At 42.3% G+C, this 24,005-nt stretch overlaps 3 protein-coding genes across 4 annotated transcripts; 2 read left to right on the top strand and 1 right to left on the bottom strand.

The window, feature by feature from the left end:
• The first annotated feature begins 28 nt into the window (after positions 1–28).
• On the top strand, positions 29–6,010 carry LOC103987265 (auxin response factor 24). Of its 2 annotated transcripts, none has more exons than XM_009405515.3 (15): positions 29–542; positions 647–759; positions 915–1,010; positions 1,110–1,166; positions 1,297–1,449; positions 1,528–1,612; positions 2,057–2,147; positions 2,224–2,388; positions 2,593–2,712; positions 2,812–2,887; positions 2,961–3,132; positions 3,214–4,160; positions 4,878–5,068; positions 5,158–5,353; positions 5,682–6,010. In XM_009405515.3, the coding sequence occupies exons 1-15, from the start codon at positions 389–391 to the stop codon at positions 5,688–5,690; spliced, it is 2,625 nt and encodes an 874-aa protein (XP_009403790.2). In that variant the 5' UTR covers positions 29–388; the 3' UTR covers positions 5,691–6,010. The 2 variants fall into 2 exon arrangements, with proteins under 2 accessions (XP_009403790.2, XP_064968079.1); XM_065112007.1 differs by having other exon boundaries at positions 30–542; positions 5,158–5,332.
• A 2,187-nt stretch (positions 6,011–8,197) lies between these two features.
• LOC135614533 (transcription factor ICE1-like) lies at positions 8,198–11,994 on the bottom strand. The gene is made up of 4 exons (XM_065112006.1): positions 10,625–11,994; positions 9,455–9,685; positions 8,718–8,888; positions 8,198–8,570 (listed from the first exon to the last, which is right to left on the bottom strand). The coding sequence occupies exons 1-4, from the start codon at positions 11,792–11,794 to the stop codon at positions 8,484–8,486; spliced, it is 1,659 nt and encodes a 552-aa protein (XP_064968078.1). The 5' UTR covers positions 11,795–11,994; the 3' UTR covers positions 8,198–8,483.
• A 3,643-nt stretch (positions 11,995–15,637) lies between these two features.
• On the top strand, positions 15,638–23,602 carry LOC135614532 (chaperone protein ClpC1, chloroplastic). The gene is made up of 10 exons (XM_065112004.1): positions 15,638–15,794; positions 16,670–17,278; positions 17,933–18,048; positions 18,130–18,252; positions 18,331–18,516; positions 18,707–18,922; positions 19,086–19,303; positions 21,668–21,743; positions 21,815–21,904; positions 22,175–23,602. Exons 2-10 carry the CDS (start codon positions 16,714–16,716, stop codon positions 23,351–23,353), a joined length of 2,769 nt encoding a protein of 922 aa, XP_064968076.1. The 5' UTR covers positions 15,638–15,794; positions 16,670–16,713; the 3' UTR covers positions 23,354–23,602.
• Positions 23,603–24,005: the final 403 nt, after the last annotated feature.

The following is a 24,005-nucleotide window of genomic DNA, read 5'->3' as shown; positions in this document are numbered from 1 at the left end:
ACTGCGTGTGCTGGACAGGATCCGAAGGGGCCCCGGTCGACGATAGTACGGCGGCTCTCTCTCTCCCCTCGTCCGAGCTCCTCTCTGCGCACAAAAGAAGAAAGAGGAGAGAGAGAGAGAAGGATGGAGAGCGGCTTAAGATTTAGAAGAAGCGAGCGGAGGTTGCGAAGGGCGACTGAGGGGGAGATTTTTGGGTGTTCGTAGAGATTTTGGGAGCTATTTCTCAGAATTGGGACTTTTTTTTTTTGGCTTCTGATCTCGAACGATTTGGGTTGGGAGGCGTTCGGGGCTTCGATTTAGGGTTTATGATGGTTTGTTTTGGTTGGATCGGTGGTGGATGAGGGAATTGCCGAAGCGCGGTGGATGCTGGTGAGTTCGGTTGGGTTGGATGGCGTCGTCGGAGGTGTCGGTGAAGGGGAGTAGTCAAGGACGAGGGGATACCGTGTCCTCGGGATGTAGCGAGCTGCACGACGGCGCGCCGGTGAGGGGAAGCGACACCGAGGGGAGCCTTGGGCTTTCCGGCGGCGCGGTCGGCGGGAAAGGTGAGTTCCGGCCTCGATCTCCGCTCGCTGGCCGGAGAAGTTGGGTTTCTGTTGACTATTAGGGTTTCGGTTAGGTTTTGATTTTGGAATGGTTCTTGTTCCAGATTCGGTGGATGCGTTGTATACGGAGCTATGGCACGCTTGCGCAGGCCCGCTGGTGACGATTCCCAGAGTGGGGGAGAGGGTCTTCTACTTCCCACAGGGTCATATGGAGCAGGTGAGACTTGAGAGCACCGTCTTTGCTCGAATTCCTCCCAAAATCTGTGACGCTTCGGAATCCCCCCGGTTGTTTTGGGTCATCTTTTTCTTGTTTGTGCATTTGTAAAGGTGCTGTTAATCTCCGTTTCTTGGTGGTCTTTTGTGGTGTTTTAGGTAGAAGCTTCTACAAATCAGGTAGCGGACCAGCAGATGCCTGTCTACAATCTCCCGTGGAAGATCCTCTGCCGGGTGATGAACGTCCATCTGAAGGTGCTTCCCGCGAACCCTCCTATCTCGTGTTGTAAAGTAAGTGTTGTTTCTCCCTTATATTCTGTTCTCAGCTTTAAAGAGCTATCGCTGTGTTGGTAGGCCGAACCAGACACCGATGAGGTATTTGCTCAGATCACTTTGCTCCCTGATTCAAAGGTATTTCTTCAGTGACCATGCATTTTGGTTACTTCTTGGTTGTTTTTGCTGTGGATTTTTGTTGAGCTAAGGCGATAAAGTAGAGTATTTCGCTGAGATAAATAACAACACGGCTCTCGTTTTTAAGCAGGATGAGAACACCGTGGAGAAGGACACGCTTCAGCCTCCACCTCCACGGCCTCATGTGTATTCCTTCTGCAAGACGCTGACCGCGTCAGACACCAGCACCCACGGTGGGTTCTCAGTGCTAAGACGGCATGCTGATGAGTGCCTACCTCCGCTGGTTAGATTTCAAGTATCCTTTTCTCCCCTCTGTGGATGGTTTATCTCCCCTTTTGCTGATTGTTTGGTTGGTGATCAGGATATGAGCCAGCAGCCGCCAAGTCAGGAGCTTGTGGCGAAGGACTTGCATGGAGTTGAATGGCGCTTCCGCCACATCTTTCGTGGTAAGACTATATTATAAGTTGTGCCCTTCATACTTCTTTGATTATGGAATCAATGGGGTTTGTGGGAATTCCTTTATTGTTTTTTTTTCTTTCTGGATTTGTTGGTTTTAAAGGTTGTAGTTCCCCGGTCTATTTTAAAGGTTTTATGGGTGTTTTTTTAGCCAGTCTTGTTCACCAAAAATGTTGGCTTTCTGGTGAAATCTTTTGATGTTGGCTTATCATAGATGGTTTCTTTTTTCTTCCGACTTTTTATTGTAGATGGCTAACCTATTAGCTCAAATGAGCAAGCTCGGTTGAAACTGACATCAACATGGCACACATCTGTTTCTAAACTCTATATGCCTTTAAAGAGATCTGTATGCTCTAGTCTCGTGCTGGTTACTATGGCCACCTGTGGTAGCTAGTTATCCATGGACCTGATAATCTGCTGTGTTGTTAAACTAGGTCAACCGCGAAGACACCTGCTTCAAAGTGGATGGAGCGTCTTTGTTAGTTCTAAAAGGCTTGTTGCCGGGGATGCTTTTATCTTTCTAAGGTCTACTAATGTCCAACCCCACCAAACATGTTCAACATTCAGGGTTATTACTAAGTGATTGCTCCATTGCTAGCAGAGGGGACAATGGCGAACTACGTGTAGGCGTGAGACGAGCTATGAGACAGCAGACAAACGTTCCATCTTCAGTTATATCCAGTCACAGTATGCACCTGGGTGTCCTTGCTACAGCATGGCATGCTGTCAACACTGGAACCATGTTTACTGTTTACTACAAACCACGGTATGTGGCCTATGAATTGTATTGCATGCAACATATCACACTTAATAAAGCAACTGCAATGTATTTTGGTATAGATTTGAAGCATGGAGACAGATTGTAGGAGAAGAAAATCTCATTACTTGTCAAGCCACTACAGTTGTTTGTAGTACAAACCAACTGAGATACTTCCTTTGTCTAATTAGTCCATGTGATTATTTTTGACAGGACTTGTCCAACTGAATTCATTGTTCCTTTTGATCAATATGTTGATTCAATAAAAAACAACCATTCTATAGGAATGAGGTTCAAAATGAGATTTGAAGGTGAAGAAGCCCCAGAACAGAGGTATAAAATGTATTTTATTTTCATTTCACGTCATACATAAGGTTACCTTAGGAGTGCTTGTGATAAATTGAAGTAATCGTTTCTGATCTGTACCTGAAGGTTCACCGGCACCATTGTTGGCATTGGAGATTCTGAACCAAGCAGGTGGCCTGGATCGAAATGGAGATGCCTGAAGGTGATTTATCCTAGAGTTACAGCTGTTGGCGTTACCTGACCTAAATTGAGTGGTAATATGTTTTAAATTTTAGGTACGTTGGGATGAGGCCTCTTCAATTCCTCGTCCAGATAGGGTGTCCCCATGGAAAATTGAACCTGCTCAGTTGCCTCTGCCTCCTAACCCTATTCCTATGCCTAGGCCAAAAAGGCCTCGAACAACTGCCTTTCCTTCTTCCCCGGATTCATCTGTTCTTACAAAAGAAGGTAAAGTCTGACTTGTGCCATCCTACTATTTCACCAGCTTTCTTTTCAAATGAAAGTTAACTATTGGAACATGTTTGTCAGCCTCTTCTAAAGTCTCTATGGACCCTTCCCAATCACATGGAGTCCCAAGGGTATTGCAAGGTCAAGACATGGCAACATTGAGAAGTACTTTTAGCAACGAGGCAGATACTTCTCAGAAGCCAATCATGTGGTTGACACATGACGAAGAGAAAAATGATGTTTCTGCTCAGAGAAGATTGGGATCTGAGAGCTGGATGCACATAAAGAGGCAGGAACCTATGTACACTGACATGTTATCAGGATTTCAGCCTTCTGGTGATTCAAGTGGGTTTCACTCACCATTTCTTGAGCAGGCCTCAGGTGATAAAATTTTTTTAAAGCCTCATTTCCGGGATCAAGAGGCCAAACATAACTGTTCTCCTGGCTTATGGTCTTTGATGCCTTCAAATTCAAATTTAAATTTGGGTGAATGCAACTTGAAAATGACTGCACATGTTGGTGAGCTATCCTTTCAGAAAGTTGGAAGTTGCATATATGGAATGCAGGGAGGCCAGTCGGAACTGAAGGGCTTAGGAGGTGATCAACAGTCATCAGATTGGTTAGGATGTTCGCTTCCCGATTCTCAAACTGTTAACGTGCCACAACACAGGGTCATCACACTTCAGCCCCTGGTACCATCCCAAAATGATGTGGCAAAGTACAAAGCAAATAATAGTGGTTGCAAGCTATTTGGGTTTCATCTAAACAGCAAACCTGTGGCATCTGAATCAGTTGTACGACAGAGCAACTCTGCAGAAATTCTGATGCCACATAGCCATCTAGCTGCAGCATTGCCCCAACCGCAAGGTCTAGAGGCTGCCAAGCATTCTGAGTCATGCATAGCTGCAAAGTTGGTCTCCGCCACACTGACAAATGGTGATACAGAGAAACTTATTCAGGTTTGTCCACAGGCTTCTAAGGATGTTCAGAACAAAATGCAAGGTGGTTCAACCAGGAGTTGCACCAAGGTAACCTATCTTTTAGCATAATGAATGTTGGACATGATTATATAAAATTCATTTTGTTGCTGTCTTAATCTATGGTATTGGTATGTTGCTGTGATGATTTTTGGCTGCTGTGTTACAATTTTCTTTCATGTTACAGCTATAAAATGCCATGGATTGGAAGCTGTAACTTTTGTTATGCATTATGTAAGTGTTATTGCTATGTGTCCTTGGTTTTAATCATGGAAGTCATATTTCATTTTCAGCTGGAGATCATATGTACTACAGTGTAGGTTTCCACCTCAGAATACTAGTAATCAGAACAAGTAAATATGCTGTTATTCGACAAGTTGCAAAAAGTTAGTGCCTTCTCAATAACTTCAAAAAAAAAAAAAAACTTTGAACCAGCAGCTTTCTTCATGAAACAAGTTCTTGGTGTAAAAGACCTTTAGATTGTTGTCGAATGTTTATAAAGATCCACGTAACTCTTGAGCGTTCTAGTAGCTGGAGTGAATTCGATGAATAAATGCTAACAGATACCAATACTTGGCTCAAGTTTTCCTATTCTGGAATTATTGAAATATATGATTCTCTCATTCTGCATTGTATCGAGTAATTTGCCGAGTTGTCATTACTAGTTGGTACGGTGTTGGACTATTGTGAGAATATGGTAGATTTCCGAAAAGGTTAAAATTTTATGTAAATGTAGCAAGGACTTTGACCTAATTATTTTCATTTCAGGTGCATAAGCAAGGTATTGCTCTTGGCAGATCTGTTGATCTTACCAAGTTCAATGGTTATGATGAACTGATTGCTGAGCTAGATCAAATGTTTGAATTTGAGGGTGCATTAATGGCTCCCAACAAAATTTGGCTTGTCGTATACACTGACAATGAAGGTGATATGATGCTTGTTGGAGATGATCCCTGGAAGTAAGTAATTGTATTTTAACATTTTTTCTGCTTAACTTCACTTTGGTACAGTTTAATTGCCAGGGAAGATGACTCATCTCTCGTTGCAGTGAATTCTGTAACATGGTTCGTAAGATTTACATCTACACACGAGAGGAGGTCCAAAGAATGAATCCAGGAACACTAAATTCTAGAGTTGAAGAGTCTCCAGCTGTTTCTGAAGAAAGGATATCTGGCAAAGAAACAAAGCGCCCTGTGCCTACTGCTAATTCTGAGAATTCTGAGGTTTGTCCTGGAGTTGATGCGGTATATTGTGGTTTTAAGCTTTTCCTACTTTGACAATTAAGCCTGATTTTAATGCATGGGGCTGTTCCTGATTTTCATTTGTTGATTCTGTGAAAAGATGAGGCTATTATATATCTTCATATTTACATCTGAAATGCAGTTTTCTGTATCTTTGAACTTTGTTTTAATGTCAAATTGACCATATCATTGACCATTCACCATATATCATGACGATGACAATATATACTTGCATACAGATTTTTCTGTTTAATTTGGAGCATCCTTTTTTATTTTCTATGATTTGAACTGGAAAGAAGTAATCTTTCTAGTGTGTGGTTGTCTTGTGCAGGCCTTTTGAAGATGCTAGCTAAGCAACGAACTTAACACTGAAGTAGCTTTTTGTGGTGGGTCCAACATATGTGAGATACTTGAAACTCTTGTTGGTAAAACCTGGCCTTGTCCACCTTGCTCGCTCATGCTTCTTCCCCTAGCCTGGGGCATGGAACATTTCTTATTCCTACAGTTTTGCTGGTATTGTAATTTTTTTTTTCTTACAAAATCGCTTGTGATATATATACCGAATAGGTAAAGTCGTCTTAATCTTTTGCACCTATGATGTAAATAGCTTCTCAGTTTTATTATAGTAAGTATAATGCACATCCCCCATCGTTCTGCCTCTTTCTGTGCTGTCATGATAATTTTCAAAGAATGTATGGATGAATCGAAATCATACCAATCTTAGGAAATGGCTGTGTTCTTCACTTTTCTGTGGTGTATTTGTTAACACCAAGTTGTGATTTAATACTCTAAATACATGTTCCGGGCACTGGTTCTGCCCTAAACATCGAGATAGTGTCTTGTGTCGATTTGCTAAAGTAATGCAGTGGCCAGAGTCCTTGTGTAATGTACCTGAAAATTCTACCGACGAGCTTGAAAGCTGCTAATTACGCACTGGTACGCGCCCCCAAGGGTTTGGTGTTTGCTGGCCTACCGGTCAAAGGACGAGAAGAACATGATGGATCTGTTACGGTGTATATCTTGTTATAGGAACAACGATTGAGCTCTGTATTTTATTTCCATTTTCACAGATCTTGGTACCGTGAATCGAAGATGGGTTTGTTGATCATCTCGTCTCGTAAATTTTGACTCTCTGATGAGATGGGCATCGGCTAGTGGGCAGGAGGCATCACCACAGACAGTTGGTGTGAATTGGAGATGCCAACTGTCGTGAAGTGCTTCCTACAGTTGGGACATGGGCCAGGGGAGCCACTCATAACACAGGATGCATGCTACGTAGTCATCGGTGTTCCACTCTGGAGATCAAGCATGATAAATCGGTGATTGATAGGTGTGTCGGCTGGAATCTCACTTTCCCAGCCTCCTAATCCACTCCACAGGATTTGATCGAGAGCGTCAATTTTCTCTTGGCCTTTTCGAGGGTGAATCTCATCGATCGAGCCTGCATCAACCACCGGTTGTGTTCCATCCTTTCTCGAGCAGGAATTCTTTCCCGCTCGACTTTGCGTTGTCCAAACGGAGGAAGGAAGCAGCAGCAGATGAGCACATCGGATCTCCAGTCAGAGCTACGCTATGTTGGGCGAAAGTTCAACAAGGACCGGGGAATCTCTCTCTCTCTCTCTCTCTCTCTCTCTTTCTGGCGGCAAACAAAGGCGGATTGCTGGGTGGAAAAACCAGAGACAGGAAGATCTTCGTCTTTCCCGGGCAGGATTGCAGACGCTTCTTTTCTGATGAGATAGATGCTGTGGGGTGTTAATGCCGGTGACGGTCAAGACGTATATCATCGCCCACTTATGGCTGGTTGGCTTGCCCGGCCCCAGCCGTGATCTCTCAGTAGTGCAGAAAGGAATAGACCTCGATCAATAATTTATCTTGTCAGCGAAGCCCCAACTTCGATCGATGTCCTACCCGTAAGTATTTGCAGGGGAATCAGTAATTGCAATCCTTTGGCTCTTCCCTTTTAATCTACCGTTACGTAGCACCGCAACCATCTCGTTCTCGCAAATCTGCCATGAAACATTGTAAACGAAAGATCACTCAGCTACGAGTGTTAGTATTCCATCTTCAATGTATATAAATAGTATGAAGGGCCAGAGACATATGTCATATAGTCAAGTCCATCATGGCTTTTTGGTTTTTTTCTCTCCTCAAAACTGTTTTTTGAGGAGCTTTGCTTTCGTTGCACCATTTTTCTGGCATAGCTCGTCTACGATTTTTCTGGCAAAACACCCGGACCCTCTTTTCATTGCACCATATATTCAAGGAAGATCGTAGACGAGCTATGCCAGATGAGAATGGGTTGACGGCAGCGAAGAAGCGCCAAAGAATGACGCAAACACCAGCAGCAAGCTCGGAGCAGCAACCAGTAGCGACGGCGAAGGATCTTGTCGGTACTGGTAATGGCAATGGCGAATGGGCTGGTGATCCACAGGAAAAGATGAGCCGGAGACGATGACAACAACGCACGATTCGAGTGACAGAATTTAATGAGGGCGAGCGAATGAAGATGAGGTCATGACAACCTGCCAAGCCATGCAGATTATCCTGCGGCATTTACTGAGAACACAGTTGAGAAGCCATGGCACTGTTCATACAACCAGCCCTCATACCTCGAGGCCTTACCGAAGGCCATGCACTCACTGCGCACCATAAATTATTTTTCTTGAACAGCTAAGATTCTTGAGGAAGCTTTCAGCTTTCGTCATATCCCATGCTGCTAATCGAATGAAAGAAAGGCCTTTTCTTATCTTCGATTTAGATAGAACAACACATTCACATAACGATTCTGACCAGAGGCAAGGAGCAAGACAATCTTTCACCAATCTGATTCAGAGCACAAGCAGTGTCTGCTACTTGGTAACATGATTATATGTGACCTTAAAATCCAAACAAATGTAGACAGAGATTTTAGACCGATAGATAAACTTTTATTCCACAATGAGACAGAGCGCGAAACTGTTATCTGGCTGCGAGCTAGATTCGGAATAGTGCCGCTCGGCAACTTCCTCAATGATACAGAAAACAGGTACTAAGAAACTACTACGATGCTAATATGACCATCAATTTCATCACCTTGTTTATGACCCACCGAGCACCACTGGCATCGATACAATTGTTGATTCCCTCTGATCTCTCACAATATCGTATTGTCAAAGCCTGCGGAATGCAAGAGCACTGCCTTGATTTCTTCTGGCAAAACACCCGGACCCTCTTTGCATTGCTGAAAAGAAAGTGACAAGAAGAAGCTTAGCGCCCTCGATGAAACTAAAGTGAGGCAAGCCGAAACAAGAGGCACTAATCTGATGCAACGTCACCGAGAGAATACAAGTTCAGTTTTTGCAGGTGGTGCAATGAAAGCAAAGCTCACCTCAGCTCGGAAAACATCCAGGGCAAACCCATTGAAACAGCTGATGACAGCCTGCTGGATGTCAAGCCCAAGGCCATCAAGTGCCCTCATAGTGGAAAGCAATAGACCAGGTCGACGGGCACAAAACATATGAATGTTAACTGCTCGGCCTTCTCGTACCCTGACCTCAACCTATAGATCATACAGAGTAGATCAGTTTGCATCACATAACAACATTAATTAGGTTGCAAATTGTCTAAACCAGATTCCAGTCCTTTAAAGTTAGCAACTATGCCTTCTATAATTCCAATATCTAATTACAAAGAAGGGATTCACAGCAGCCTTCCGATCTTAGCGAATGACAAGAACAGCTTTGCACATAACTTAAACTATAACAAGGAATGATAATTTGGGAAAAAAATGAACTTCAAAGGCTTCCTCTATAAGAGCATTGAGCTGCAGTCACCGACATAACTAAAATTCTACTTGGCGATTTGGCCTCAGGATTTGCAACAAATAGTTTGCCGAGATTGTTTGTTAGGATTGACATCAGGTAGACAACTAGTTATCAAATTTGTCGATATTTTTCATGAAGCCTTTGTCGATCAACAAAAGGAAGGATCCTTCAGGGTTGACAGATGACAAGAAAGGTAGAAAAGCATCATTCAGTTAAAATAATCATGACTCTCCGATAGTGACAAGGATGATACTAGCAGATAGAAAATATAAAACCAAGAGACTGAGAGATGGACACAAACCCTTGCTGGTTGACTATTTGGGCTTGGTAAAGAACTTGGACAGAGCTCTTCCTTCACACGGCATGGTAAAGTGGGTAGTGTTGGGGTCAAAGGGTGAAAGCTTGTTCCACCAGCAACTGGCATTGAAGAACTGGAAGGTGTCGACTCAAGTTCATTGTGCAGGTCATTGATCCTTTGCAGAAGCTCCTTCAAGTACTCAATTGCATCACCAAGAATGGAAGCTCTATCCATCTGGTAGGACAAGAAGAATAAGTTATGTTAAACTCTTGAGAAAGATGCAAATAACAAGATGACCTTTTTCCCTTTAGTAATTCAGATAGATGTCAAAGATTAGTAATCACTCTACCAACAAAAACATTAGATGGCTGTTAAAGGCGAAGAGGAAACATATGTAGATGATACCGTATGCATAGTGGCATCCACCTTTTATCTTTGCATGGTAGTCAAAGAGAATCCATACGTTCTGTTCGATCCGGCTTCGGAAAATTATGAATATTTTACTAACATACATAACTTGAGTACTGCTCAATTCCTAGCTACCAAAAAAGTCACAACAAAAGTCCTTTGATTCATAGCAATCCAGAGCTTTATAATATACTCGCTAAAAATCTAGCATCTAAAACCAAATGAAGGATGAACAACATTATCCACTTCATAAAGTATACAAAATAAGGTACTTAACTAACCAGGGGCAATAAGGTTCTAAAACAAGAAATAAAAAGCTTAGAAGTCCGGCAAAACCAACCATAGAATCATCTCATATCATCAACCCAAACAGGAAGAAAAAAAAAAAGATTTGTTACACAATTTTGCAGTCATTTGAAAAAAATAAAAAAAAATTACAATCAGATTAAACAAACATAATTACAAACAAGATGATTGGAGTTTGATAAAACTGAGCAAAGGGTAAACTAATTAGCACTACATGTGTTGCTATATTATGCAGAAGCTGAAGTGAGTTTCCTTGTTGCAATCAATGAGATAATTGAATGCCAAGCAAACACTGCAAGAACATGAGGAGCAACAAACAACTAAAAGTCGAGAACTTCAAATTTTGCTTCTTACAAATTGGTTTACAGGAGACATGCAGCTGAATAACCTAAAAGATTAAGGAAGCTTTAAGAAACTTTATGGCAGTAACCAAGAGCTGACGGGTGTGAGATTTTTCACCTTGCTGATCTTGGGGACAACAGATCTAAGCATGTAAAGCCGATCATTGAGCTTCTTCCTTCTCCTTCTCTCCGCCATCAGGTTCTTTGCAGGGAGGCCCTTCTTCTTCCCCTTGTGGTCTCCACCACCCGTCACTGTGCTGTTGGCCATCGAGTTGCTACCTCCACCACCGTCCTTCGCATTTTCCTCGCCCTTGGCACTCTCCCCTGCAGCATCATCCGTGTCATAATTCAATCCTGATGCGTCCATGCTTCCATCGTCTATCTCGTCGTCCTCATTCCCATTCCTCTTCTTCTCGTTCTCTTCTTCCAGAGCTGACTTCCCACGGTTACCGTGTCCCACTCCTTCCGAGCCCCATAGCCCCAAGAAGCCACCTTTTTCACCAGCAACCCCTGAATTCTGGCGGAGAGCGGCCGCCGCCCGCTTCTGGAACAGAGTCGGCTGCGCGCCCACAGGAGGGAAGATCTCCAGAGGCCGCAACACCTTAGAACGGTTGAGCAATGGAGAATTCTCGAAGCTGTCGAAGCCCATGGGGCAGAAGGTGCCACCGGAGATGGAACCGGAACAAGTATCGGACGGGGGCAGCAGGCGGCCACCGGAGAAATCAGCTCCAGGGCTCAGATCGGCACAACCGAGTTGGTCGTCCGCCCCCATTCCGCCGAAACCAAGGACTCCTTCCCCGCCGCTGCCGCTTCTGTTTATCAGGTTAGGGGAATGGGACATATGGGGAGCCGCAAGAAACGCCGGAGCGTCGCACCCGAGATCAAGCCCGGCATCGAAGGGATTGGAGCAAACGGCGCCGAAAAGAGAGGAAAGGGCGGATTTTGCCGGGAAAAAGGGCTGGTTTTGATCGAGTTCGTCGACGGGTGGGAGCAGCAAGGCCTCGTGCGGCTTCGCGCTCGAGGAAAAGGCTACGTCTTGATGGGTCTGGAAGGCTTCGAAGGGGTGTTGGGCGTCGGCTGAAGGCAAGGCGTTGGAGGCGGCGGCGACGCCGCCCAGGTACCAGTCGTCGTCGAGCATGGACTTGAAGCTAGGGAGGCCGAGCTCGTCCTTGCTCTGGCCCATCGCTCCACCGCTGGCCCCGGGCGCGCTTGCTCTCGTCCACGACGCCGCGTCCTCCTCGTCGCCTCCTTCTTCTGACCACACGACGCCATTGATCCTGGACAGCATGGCTTCTCCCTTCTCCTTCCCCTGTTCCTAGCTCGTGTTAGAGAAGAAGACAGACGGAGGAATCCCGGTTCGGTTTTCCGGCTTTAAACCTCTTGCAGCGGTCGCTCTCGGACTCGGAGGAGTGGGGTTTGAAACGTTTCGTCCTGTTCTTGAAGAGAGACGCGTGGTGTGCTCGTCGTCTGCCCTGTTCTGCCCCTAGCTATTCTTACAGCGTTTTACAGTCCCAAAACAGCCGTGGCTAAATGCACACACTCATTTTACGTTCCCACTGCTGTGTCTTATCTGTGTCTTGCAAGTTCGACGGACCGCTCACGCCTCTTTTTCTGAATCTAATGCAGCTGGTAATGCCGTCGGCTCCTAACTACAGTCACTGGGTAAATCAGGATTCATCCATCTCAAAGATCTGTGACTTGCGTCTACTTCTGGGAACAGCTTCTCTGCTTGGAATCATGTCCGGAGGTGGTGGCCTAAGATGAGACATAATATAATAAGGCTCTCGGTTTGCTTTTGCTTGGCCATCGAGTGGCCACCCACTCATGCAATGAACAGAAGTTTTCTGCATCAAAGACGAAGTTTGTGTCGATTTTGTCCATTGATGGGAGATCGAAAAGAGCTGAAAAAACATTTCAGCTTCTTGATCTATACAAGACAGTTCAAATAAGCTTATCGATTGCGAGGAAACTCTAAAGCGTAGAACTATTGATCTGACTGCTGCTTTTCAGAATAAAAGCTTTTGACCTGCAGTTTTCACCAATGTGTGGCGGTACCTTCTGTTGTAGCAATGGCAGCTACAAGAGCAGGTAGAAGAACATCACTGACGTCTGGATTGGATCGAGGAGTGGTCCATGTGCCATGGAGATCAGCAAATGAAGCCAGCCATGTTCATGTGAAGGCCATTAAGGTTTTCTTGTGCGTAAAATTATGGAGTGAGAAGGGAACAAAGACATGGGCAAGTCCTCTCTCTCACTTTAGACGCCAGCCAACGTTTCGAGAGCTGGCGAACGGAGTTCTTCTAGTGGTAATAATAACTTGGGCAAGCTGTGGAGCTCTACTGTCTTGCCTGGTAAACGGGCAATGACCACACAAGGAAGTAGAGGGGGTGAGGTGGGTGGGGGCCGTGCATGAGCGGCCGGAAGAGGTCCCAAGCAAGGCGTCATTAATGGCAGAGGAGACAAACAGGGAGACAGGAGAGAGAGAGGGAGGGGCTGCCAAGTGGTGCAGGGTGGGAATAAATGGGAGAGAGAAAAGGATTGGAGGAACCCAAGACTCTCGTGATCGTCCCCTCTGCTCAACTTGGGATCGGTTTCCTCCGCTTTCATGCATGTCGCACCGATGCTTACTGCTAAGCTCGCCCTGTCATCGTCCATTTGCTGCACGCAGTCACCTCTCTCTCTCTCTCTAAACTCGCACCATCAGAGCAACTGGCTTCAGCTTGCGTTCCCAACATAGTCTCCTACAGAACGAAAATGGAAGATTTACCACCCTGTTTCCTTCACATTTATGACCAAAGTTAGGAAGAGATGAGAATTACTTGAGCTGCATCTGCATCGAGGACAATAAAACACTCCTCAGGGAGTCAACATCATGATCACATGCAGCAAGAATGAAGAAGGGGTTGAGTCTGACAGGCGGAGATCAACTTTAACAGCATCAATTCCAGAAGAAGACATGGGTAATATGCAACAGTAGAACCTGTGAAGCTGAACGACTTGTAGCTTTGATTCGATTTGGTTTGGCTTTCTGCTGAGGTAAAACTGTTGTTGGATCATCTTTGATGTTTCTTGTTCATCAGATCATGCAATAAAATAGTTTGTATGTGATCTTTCAGTTCATGAAAGAACAAAGCAATGCATATGTTAGTAGAGGCGAAGGATGAAGCAGGAAAAGTCCAAACCCCACCTCCCATGCCTTCTCCTCCTTTATTGCTGACTGCCTACCCCCCTCCGCTGTGTCCGTTGACTGTGCAGCCTCCATGCCATCCAATCTTGGGCAGCATAAATGAAGTCATGCAACATCTTTTTATTATATTTACGTGATGTGTCTATTAAAATTGATTGAAATATCATAACACGTTCAAGAAATAAAATAATTATAATTCTAACTCTTCAAAATAAATATAAATTATTAACATATAAAAACTATATACGGGTAAGTTATTCTAATTGATTCACTATAAAAAATGTGAATCCCTTATGATAACTTTACTTGATTGACATGAATAACATACATTGCGAGAAAAATGAAAGAATATATAGGAAGAGATGATTCCTTATGAGTTGGGCAGTCCTCTCCGTTGGGTACTCTCCTAGGCATGCCTCCGAGCTATTTTGATGATTCTGCAAAATAAATTTGTGTTGAGGGTGTCCCAGCTCGATTATTTCGATGCTTAAGTCAAAAAAAAGAAAAAAAAAAGACAACAATATTAGTAATATAAATAATAGAATAAATAATCTTTTTTACTTACTTGTCCCAGTTTGACATTTATGCTTGGGTGTTGGGTAAAACAAATGGATCTCCGTTAATATCTCCTTTACTCTTTGCGGTGGAAACATTTAATGCGAGTAGTTTGTTGGCGTGTGCCCCCAAGAACAATATCTGTGGATTGTCGGGGTGAGGTTTTTCAGTCTATCTTCCTTGCTTCTTTGGGTCAGGCAAGGTGTGGTTCATTCATTGTTTATCCGGAAGAAAAAACTAGTGAAGCTAGGCTATGCCATCGATTATTAATGTGAGTTAGATTCTCTTTCTCAGCTATAGGCTCGATGAGGAGTGGATCTTATGAGCTCATTTTGGAAAGCAGTGGTAGGCGATATGACCTCTTACTAACGGTCGTAGGGAATAGATAGTTTTCGAGCTTTTGCTTAGGTATTATTTATGTGGCCAGAGGAGCTGAAGACTACCAGGATTATCCTTATCATAAATAAAAGATTTAAAAAGGGATCTCCTGAACAAATTTTGTGTTCCATATTCCTTGAAATATAAGGTGTAGATATTTCAATTAGAAAGAGAAGCATTCTACTCGGTTTCATCTTTAAATCAGGGATTGTATTTGGCATTTTGATTCCTCTCTTCCTATGTTCAAAATGATGGGCCCATGTAAGGCCCAAATAAACGGGCCAAACCCGAGTTACTTGACCCGTTTAAGTCCGTCGTATAAGAAATCCTAAATCCCACACTAATTTCTTGGTCTACTATTGAATCGGGTTAGAGAAGGGTTGAGTCAATTACTGGAGTTGTTGTAGCTAATTTATGAGCTATAGTAAATAATGTATTATATTTGGATTTAATTTAGATAGGGTTTTGCATCATTTCCTGGCCCAAATGTTTTGGGTCGGGTAAACCAGGTTCGGATTTGAACCCAACCGAAGGTGAGCTCTGACGTTTGCGGTCATCCACGTCGCCTGTCAAATGAGAATCAACGGACGAGATTCTCCACCCTCAGATTTCCTTACCTCGCGAATCTTGATGAATCGCATATCAAATCCATCGTTGATCTGAAACACGCAACACGGCCGGCCTCGACGAGGTTGTGGAAGCGATACTGTGCGCTCGAGCTGGGAATAAGAAGACCTGAACAATATTTTTCCGCCATTAGATTCTTACTTTGGACGAATATTGATGCAACAGCACCAGTTCGACTGCTCTCTAATAGGATGCGCTCGGGTTCACTGTATCGTTTGTCTTTTATCACTCTTAACACTGGGGCGTGTACCTTACCCGCATACACTGTAACTATTTAGGTGGGACCTACACACTATATCCAATAAAACTTTAGGTAACGCAATTATAGGATATCATATCCTTGCTCGAGTTATCTCCTCATCGACAAAGGAGAAGAGCTCTTCAACGCTTTCTCGCCAGGGTTACGTCGTCGACTCGTCATCCCCCAAATCGGCGGTAGTTTCTTGCACACCTTGTTCTCTTCCAGGGCATCATCTGCTCGTTTGGCTCAGTGGCTGCAATCATAGGTGTCGAATCCGCCTCGTTTGGACGGATCCTTCGGGTTAGATTACGGAAAATTCGGTTCATCAGGCGTTGTTTTCTTTCCGACTGTCATCACGTTAATGATCTAGTCTCCTTTGATTTGATCGTTTCTTGGAAATCTAGGCTTTCATTTGATTGTACAACGCTGTAGCTCGTGAGTCGTATAAGCGCATTAGATGTACCTGATGTAGAGCTGAAATTCTTGATTCGTACATGATTGCTGCCGAAATCCGTTTCTTGGTTTGTATAGTTTGTTCAGCGAGTTGAAGTCTCCGATCGGAGTAGAAGTTGGGACGTCTAATTTAGTGACGGTAGGGCCGCTCATGGTTTGTCACAATCTTCTCCACGAATGACTGTAGCTTCTTTTCACATTGCAGTATTTTCTAAATTACAACATGAATTTATATGAAACAAGTGTATAGTAGGTGTTTGATGTTCTTGATTTGACTTGTTTTAATATATAATATTCTGTCTATTATTGCTTTCTGGAAAAAAAAAAAAAAGGCCTCCATACATGCTCTGTGAGTGATTCCGTGAACCGTTAATGATAAAGAATATCATAATACTTTTTCAATGTCTCTAACTATCCTTCATATTGTGTATGACAATACTGGGGAATTGATGCAGTCCTGTTCTGTGCCTTCGCAATTTGATTGTTTCTATTTTTCTGACTTTAACTTGGTAGTACGCTTTCTAGATTCAGGGTTTCTTTTTGCTATTTGCATGCTACAGCTTTTCCTTTTACCCTAATACAGCACTTTATATGACACCTTTTCCTTTTGCTATGCTTGGCTTATCCCATCTTATTCACTATGCTGTTAGTTATCTAGGTTTATAATTTGTTGAGAGGGGGTATGTTAATATATATGTCCTTCAATTTCTTGCTGCCTGCAGGTGTTGTGAAGATCTGTGAAATTGTCTCCTATTAGAAGATTGAGATGGCTGGTTCTTTGGTTCAGTCAGCAATTCTTCCTACTGTTGCAGTGAACAGGATCCAAAGTCATCTCCGAGGCTCTGGAAAGGTTAAAAGAGGTTCCAAAATGATGTGCCAACCGCAAAAGCACTCGCTACGACTGCAAGGTTTTGCAGGCTTGCGAAGATCAGATAATGTGGAATTCTCATCAAGAAATCAACGGGATTTTCATTCAGTGATTTCAGGATATATCTCTTATTCACGAGGAAAAGCCAGTCGAGGAGTTGCTAAAGCTATGTTTGAACGCTTTACAGAGAAGGCAATTAAAGTTATCATGCTTGCACAAGAAGAAGCTAGGCGTCTAGGCCACAACTTTGTTGGAACAGAACAGATACTGCTGGGCCTAATCGGCGAAGGGACTGGTATTGCAGCAAAAGTTTTAAAATCAATGGGAATAAATCTTAAAGATGCTCGAGTGGAAGTGGAGAAGATTATTGGAAGGGGAAGTGGTTTTGTTGCTGTTGAGATACCTTTTACACCACGTGCAAAACGTGTTCTTGAACTCTCTTTAGAGGAAGCTCGTCAACTCGGTACTTCTCTAAGACCTTCCTTTGTGGATTTTTGCCCTAAAACAAACTTTTTGGTCTTGTTTTTGTTAATTTGAAATACTCAAGTCGAAAGCATTATTCTAATGACTGCCTATCTTGCTATCTGCTAATATCATATTTGTCTGTTTAGGATATCTAGTTCATTCCAAGTTTTCTTTTATCATGTGGATCATACTTCCTTTGCAGCAGGGAACCTTTGTATCCACATGATTTGGGATGCATTAGAGATTTAGTTTGTTGAAGTGGATGCATTTGTATTCTATATGAAGAGTAAAAAGTAAAGCATTAATGGTTCCACCATAACTAGCAAGTAGAATACCATCAAACTGATGGAACTCTGCTGAAGCAAAATTTAAAGCTTCTATGTGTATCTATCTGAACAATGGTTCCACTTTTCATTATTCGAAGCTAATGGCATGTTCGATTGTAGCTGTTGGTCTTACTTGCACTGGTTAGGATTAACTGACATATTACAGGTTATCTTTTTATTATTGGATCTCATACCTTCTGAATTTTCCCATCAACATTTGTCGACAAGTATGATCACATGAATGAACAACTTCTTGTTATTCATTTTTCTATTCATCTTCCTTGTATTTAAGTTGGACTTAATGTCTGATTTTGCTGAATATACAGGTCATAACTATATAGGATCTGAGCACCTGCTTCTTGGGCTTCTTCGTGAGGGTGAAGGTGTGGCTGCTCGTGTGCTCGAGAGTCTTGGAGCTGATCCAAGCAACATACGGACCCAGGCAATTTTTTGATTAGATCTTGTTCTGCACTGTCATAAATTTTAGTTGTGACGTGACTTTTTGAGCTTCATTATCGAACAGGTCATTCGAATGGTTGGTGAAACAACTGAAGCTGTTGGTGCTGGGGTAGGGGGAGGAAGCAGTGGTAATAAGATGCCAACACTTGAGGAGTACGGAACTAATTTGACAAAGTTGGCAGAGGAGGTAATTTTTTTCAATATTTCACTCTGGAAAATGCTTGTTTGATCTTATTGATATCTGAGAAATATAATTACTCCACAGGGAAAGCTAGATCCTGTCGTTGGCAGGCAGGACCAGATAGAGCGTGTTACGCAAATTCTTGGAAGGCGTACGAAGAACAATCCATGCCTAATTGGGGAACCTGGTGTGGGAAAGACAGCAATCGCAGAAGGACTTGCTCAACGTATAGCTAATGGCGACGTTCCAGAAACAATTGAAGGAAAAAAAGTATGCAAAAATTTTAATATTCATTGAGCACTTTCATATCAGTTACTCTTTGTGATATTTCTGTTGTAACATGAAGAAATTTATAAAGGCTTGTTAGTGGAAGAGATTTTTAATGCCTGCTGCAAATTCCCATGTCTCTGTCATTCTGCTTCTGTCAATTTAAAGATAATTAACTAGCTTTAAAATCCAGGTGATTACCCTTGATATGGGGCTTCTTGTTGCTGGTACTAAATACCGTGGAGAGTTTGAAGAAAGGTTAAAAAAGTTGATGGAGGAAATTAAACAAAGTGATGAAATAATACTCTTCATTGATGAAGTACACACATTAATTGGAGCTGGAGCAGCAGAAGGTGCAATAGATGCTGCTAATATCTTAAAACCAGCTCTCGCCAGAGGTGAATTGCAGGTCGAGACTTGATAATTATATCTGTTTCTTTTGTGCCTGTCATATGTTATCTCATCCTATTTGTTAAGAATCAGTTTTTTTCACTACAGATTTTCTTATCTCAAAAGTCTAAAGGAAGTATCTTTCAAGTTTCAACATTAATTTCTTATATAATTTATTTCAGTGTATTGGAGCCACAACACTTGATGAATACAGGAAACACATTGAGAAGGATCCTGCTTTGGAGAGACGTTTTCAACCTGTAAGAGTTCCAGAACCAACAGTTGATGAGACAATACTGATTCTTAGAGGGCTTCGTGAAAGATATGAGATTCACCATAAACTTCGTTACACTGATGAGGCTTTAATTGCTGCTGCTCAGTTGTCTTACCAGTATATTAGGTTAGTGAATTATGTATTAATACGTCTGTTGTATTTAACAAGCCTAACAGATATGTTTGACATGCATAAAATATAAGACCTTGCCTCTTATGATTCTTCTTTTTGACCTGATCACATTCCATTGCTGCTGCACATATCGATAACGGTCGGCATTTAAAACCTTGCCTCAATGTGTTGTTGCTGTTTGTTATTTTCATGTGGATTGACATGCACCAGTTGATGCAAACTAATTTTGTGTTGTTTGTAGATTTGATATTTAAATTCAGGGCACGTGTCTTCCACTGGGAATGATCCATTTTATTTTTCAGTTGATTGATTTCCTATTAAATGTTCATTATACTAGAATTGACTTATAATATACTTGCGGCAGTTTACGACAATGAAAACTAGAAATACTTAATTGAGGATTATTATAGTTGAAGAATATAAGTATCATAAAATGTAATAAGTCCTAGGAAGTAGCAGTAAAGAACATGCATGGTTGATGATTTATGTATAAATTAGAAGGGTAGGAAATGATATTTGATGGATGATAATAGTTTCTAATAATGCTACTTGTCCTTTGTTTTTAATGTTAGACAAGACAAATTTAATTCCGTGGTGGAAGAAGTGGAGAAACATCTTTGGCTTTTAGGAAGTTTCTATTTTAGTAATCAGACAGAGTTCTAGGTTGTGATCGATTTTCAAATTCATTGATATACATGCAATTTGCATGTAGGTCTTTGCAATACTTGCCTATTAAAAATATAAAGACCAAGCAGTTTGGCACACTTAGAATGTTCAAAACACTTGTTGGATGTTGAATTCTCAAGATTATAGTAAGGTTACTGTGGAGGTTCTAAAATTGAGTCGGGTACCAATTTTGGTCCTTAAGTAGATTGGTTTGATATCTTTATGGTGGGGTGTACACTATACGGCCTCATGCCAACTGTCTGGTGGATGTACCTTCCATGCCAACAAATATGAGTTCAGACGAAGGAGGTCATGGAGGATTGAGAGGAGGTCGAGGAGGAAAAGGTGGAGAAGAAAGAGAATGCAGAGGAGGCAGAGGGGAAAGGAGAGAGGGGGAGATGACAATGCATACCAGAAGGAGGTGGTGACAATGATGCAATGGGGAGAAGGTGGTGGTGATACAACGGGAAGAGGAGACAGCAGCAACATAGTGAGAAGGCAGTGGCAGAGACATGGGAAGGAGACAATGGTTGGGAAAGAGAGAAAGCGTAAGAAAGAGGGAGAGATACGGAAACAACTATGTCATAGCTGTCATTAGGAAGAAAAAAGGGAATGAGAGTGTCGGATGATAGAAGTATTGCCCAGGTAAGGTAAGCTTGGTATGGTGAGATCACCAGGTGGTGTGGTCAATACCAGATCGAACTTGGCACTTTCGGAAAGCATAAGAGTGAGATATGGAAACAATTGTATGACAACTGTCCTAAGAAAAAAGGTGATGTGGGTATCGGACAGTACGCTTACTTTCTAGTACCATTTGACATCGAGTGTTTATTGCTTGGTGAGCCGGTTTGGTGAGCTTGTCGGGTGGTACAATCTGTATGGGACCAAATCATGCAAAATTGCTCAGTTCATGTTCCAGTTGGTTGTCAAACCAATATAATCGGCCTGTACCAACTGGTATGGGCAGTATTTTATAACTTTTTCTTATATTTATATCAACAGAATGTTCGAGTATATAGAAGGTTATGGAAGGCTTTTGTTCTGCATGCTAGATGATTTATCTTTATCCTTGTGGGTGGTTTTGATCATCTGTCATTAACACCATAAACCCCTAACATTTTAATATTTCCATTGCCATAGACAACTTATGTTGTCATAACCATTGTAATTACCTACATTCAGATAATTTAGTGCTATTGGCATTTATTGCCATGACCTATATAACTTCTTCATTTTAGCGCCACATTGTGAGTGACAATATTGCCATGACATATGCTTCCACTCCTTTTTTAGCCTGTGTCAAGTTCACCGGACCTGCCTTCAGCACCCTAGCAGCCATCATCATATTTGCAATGCTATATATTGTCTTAGTACATTCATGGAACTTCCTTTCTTGATAATCTAAATATTTTGATGGATTTATTCTCTTTTTAAGTTGCTGGAAAAAACTTAATACTCCTTGTGGCATATGCTTAAATTCACAAATTCTTGTGATGCTTTATCATGCTATTCTATGATTGTTATATATTTTAAAACACTTCATTCGTCTTGGTTTAACAAGAGAAGGAAATGATCATTCAGAAGTGCAATTTTTTTTTATATTCATGAGACTTCATATTCTACAATTAATACAACAGTTCAAGTCATTCTTATTCTCATTCAAATTTTTTGTACATTCTTCTGTACCTTCAGTGACCGGTTTTTACCTGATAAAGCAATTGACTTGATTGATGAAGCTGGTTCTCGTGTTAGGCTTCGCCATGCACAAGTAAGGCCTTATATTTACTGGTTCTTTGTTCTGTCACTGTGCGCTTTAGATAATTTTTTTTTTTTTGACAGCTTCCTGAGGAAGCCAGAGAACTTGACAAAGAGCTTAGGCAGATTACGAAAGAGAAAAATGAAGCAGTCCGCAGCCAAGATTTTGAAAAGGTCAATGATCTATTCTAATTTAAGCTCAAGTGATTTGATTGCTTTCAATAGCACAGGTTGGGAATAAATATGTGGTTGTTCGATCGCTTTTAAATGATGTTGTGTTTTAAAGAACATGTTACGCCGAGATGGTGTCCAGGACGAGCGTTCAAATATGCATAATTGAAGTATTGTAGCCTAATTACATTACCTGAACTTATTTGTGTATCCTGTAGCTGCTCCTAGATATGTGAACCTAAAATACCCTGTACAAATCAACTTTTTTGACAGGCAGGGGAGTTGCGCGATCGAGAGATGGAGCTGAAGGCTCAAATCTCAGCCTTAATTGATAAGGGCAAAGAAATGAGCCAAGCAGAGAGTGAGGCTGGTGATTCAGGTCCCACTGTGACGGAAGCAGACATACAACACATAGTATCATCTTGGACTGGAATTCCTGTGGAAAAAGTATCGAGTGATGAGTCTGACCGTCTCCTCAAAATGGAAGAAACTCTCCATAAACGTGTTATCGGCCAGGATGAAGCTGTCAAAGCGATAAGTCGAGCCATTCGTCGAGCTCGTGTTGGTCTCAAGAATCCCAATCGTCCAATTGCCAGCTTCATATTTTCTGGTCCAACTGGCGTTGGAAAATCGGAATTGGCAAAGGCACTGGCTTCCTATTATTTTGGCTCTGAAGAAGCCATGATCCGGCTTGATATGAGTGAATTCATGGAGAGGCACACTGTTTCCAAGCTCATCGGTTCACCACCTGGTTATGTTGGTTACACCGAGGGTGGTCAGCTTACTGAAGCAGTTCGACGTCGCCCCTACACTGTTGTCCTCTTTGATGAGATAGAGAAAGCCCACCCTGATGTTTTCAACATGATGCTCCAGATATTAGAAGATGGGAGATTGACAGACAGCAAGGGGCGGACAGTAGATTTTAAGAATACTCTCCTGATCATGACGTCCAATGTAGGGAGCAGCGTCATCGAGAAGGGAGGACGGAGGATTGGTTTTGATCTCGACTATGATGAAAAGGATAGCAGCTACAATCGGATCAAGAGCCTTGTTACTGAGGAGTTGAAGCAGTACTTCCGACCAGAATTCCTGAATCGGCTAGATGAAATGATCGTCTTCCGACAGCTGACGAAACTGGAGGTCAAGGAGATTGCTGACATAATGCTTAAGGAGGTATTCGACAGGCTGAAAGTGAAGGATATAGAACTTCAGGTGACCGAGAGATTCAAGGACAGGGTGGTGGACGAAGGTTACAACCCAAGCTATGGAGCTAGGCCACTTAGAAGAGCCATAATGAGGCTCTTGGAGGATAGCTTGGCTGAGAAAATGCTGGCTGGCGAGATCAAGGAGGGAGATTCGGCTATCGTGGATGTCGACTCTGACGGGAATGTCACAGTTCTAAATGGTGGGAGTGGTGTGCCTGAGCCAATCCCCCCAGCTGTTTCCGTATAGATTCAATATCTTTTGTGTCTGCGGTTCGGTGCCATGTTGTAGGTTGCTAGTGTAGGGCCAAGGAAAAAAACTGCTGCTGTTCGTTCAAATTTATACCATGTGATCTCCATTTATATTTTAGGGTATTAACATGAAAATTTGTTGTAAGAGAAACGGAGCAGACAAAAAAGACGGGACTGAAGTGAGACTTTGTTTGTTTACTTGATTGTTTACTTGAAGCCAGAAGAAGTACACTGCTTGTGACACTTACGATCTATGTGCTCATGTATGTTGGATTTGGGTGACCTCATGGAAATCATCCAAGTTACTAGTAAACACAAATCTGTCTTGTCTGTTTCCAAGAATAGTTTCGATGTGCTACTTCCTAAGATAATGTTTTTGAGCGAAACGATGTGCTTCTGCTGTGTTTTGAGCGAAACGATGTGCTTCTGCTGTGACACTTATGATCTATGTTCTCATGTATGTTGGATTTGGGTGACCTCATGGAAATCATCCAAGTTACTAGTAAACACAAATCTGTCTTGTCTGTTTCCAAGAATAGTTTCGATGTGCTACTTCCTAAGATAATGTTTTTGAGCAAAACGATGTGCTTATGCTGTATTTTTCGTCGTCACTTAATCTTCTATGCAAACAATAATATCTCAGGATGTTT

The sequence above is a fragment of the Musa acuminata genome, chromosome BXJ2-6 (assembly GCF_036884655.1).
Source record: "Musa acuminata AAA Group cultivar baxijiao chromosome BXJ2-6, Cavendish_Baxijiao_AAA, whole genome shotgun sequence".
NCBI classification, from domain to species: Eukaryota; Viridiplantae; Streptophyta; class Magnoliopsida; order Zingiberales; family Musaceae; genus Musa; species Musa acuminata.
Note: the sequence above shows the minus strand (reverse complement) of the source record. Positions and strands in the feature narration are given on the sequence as shown.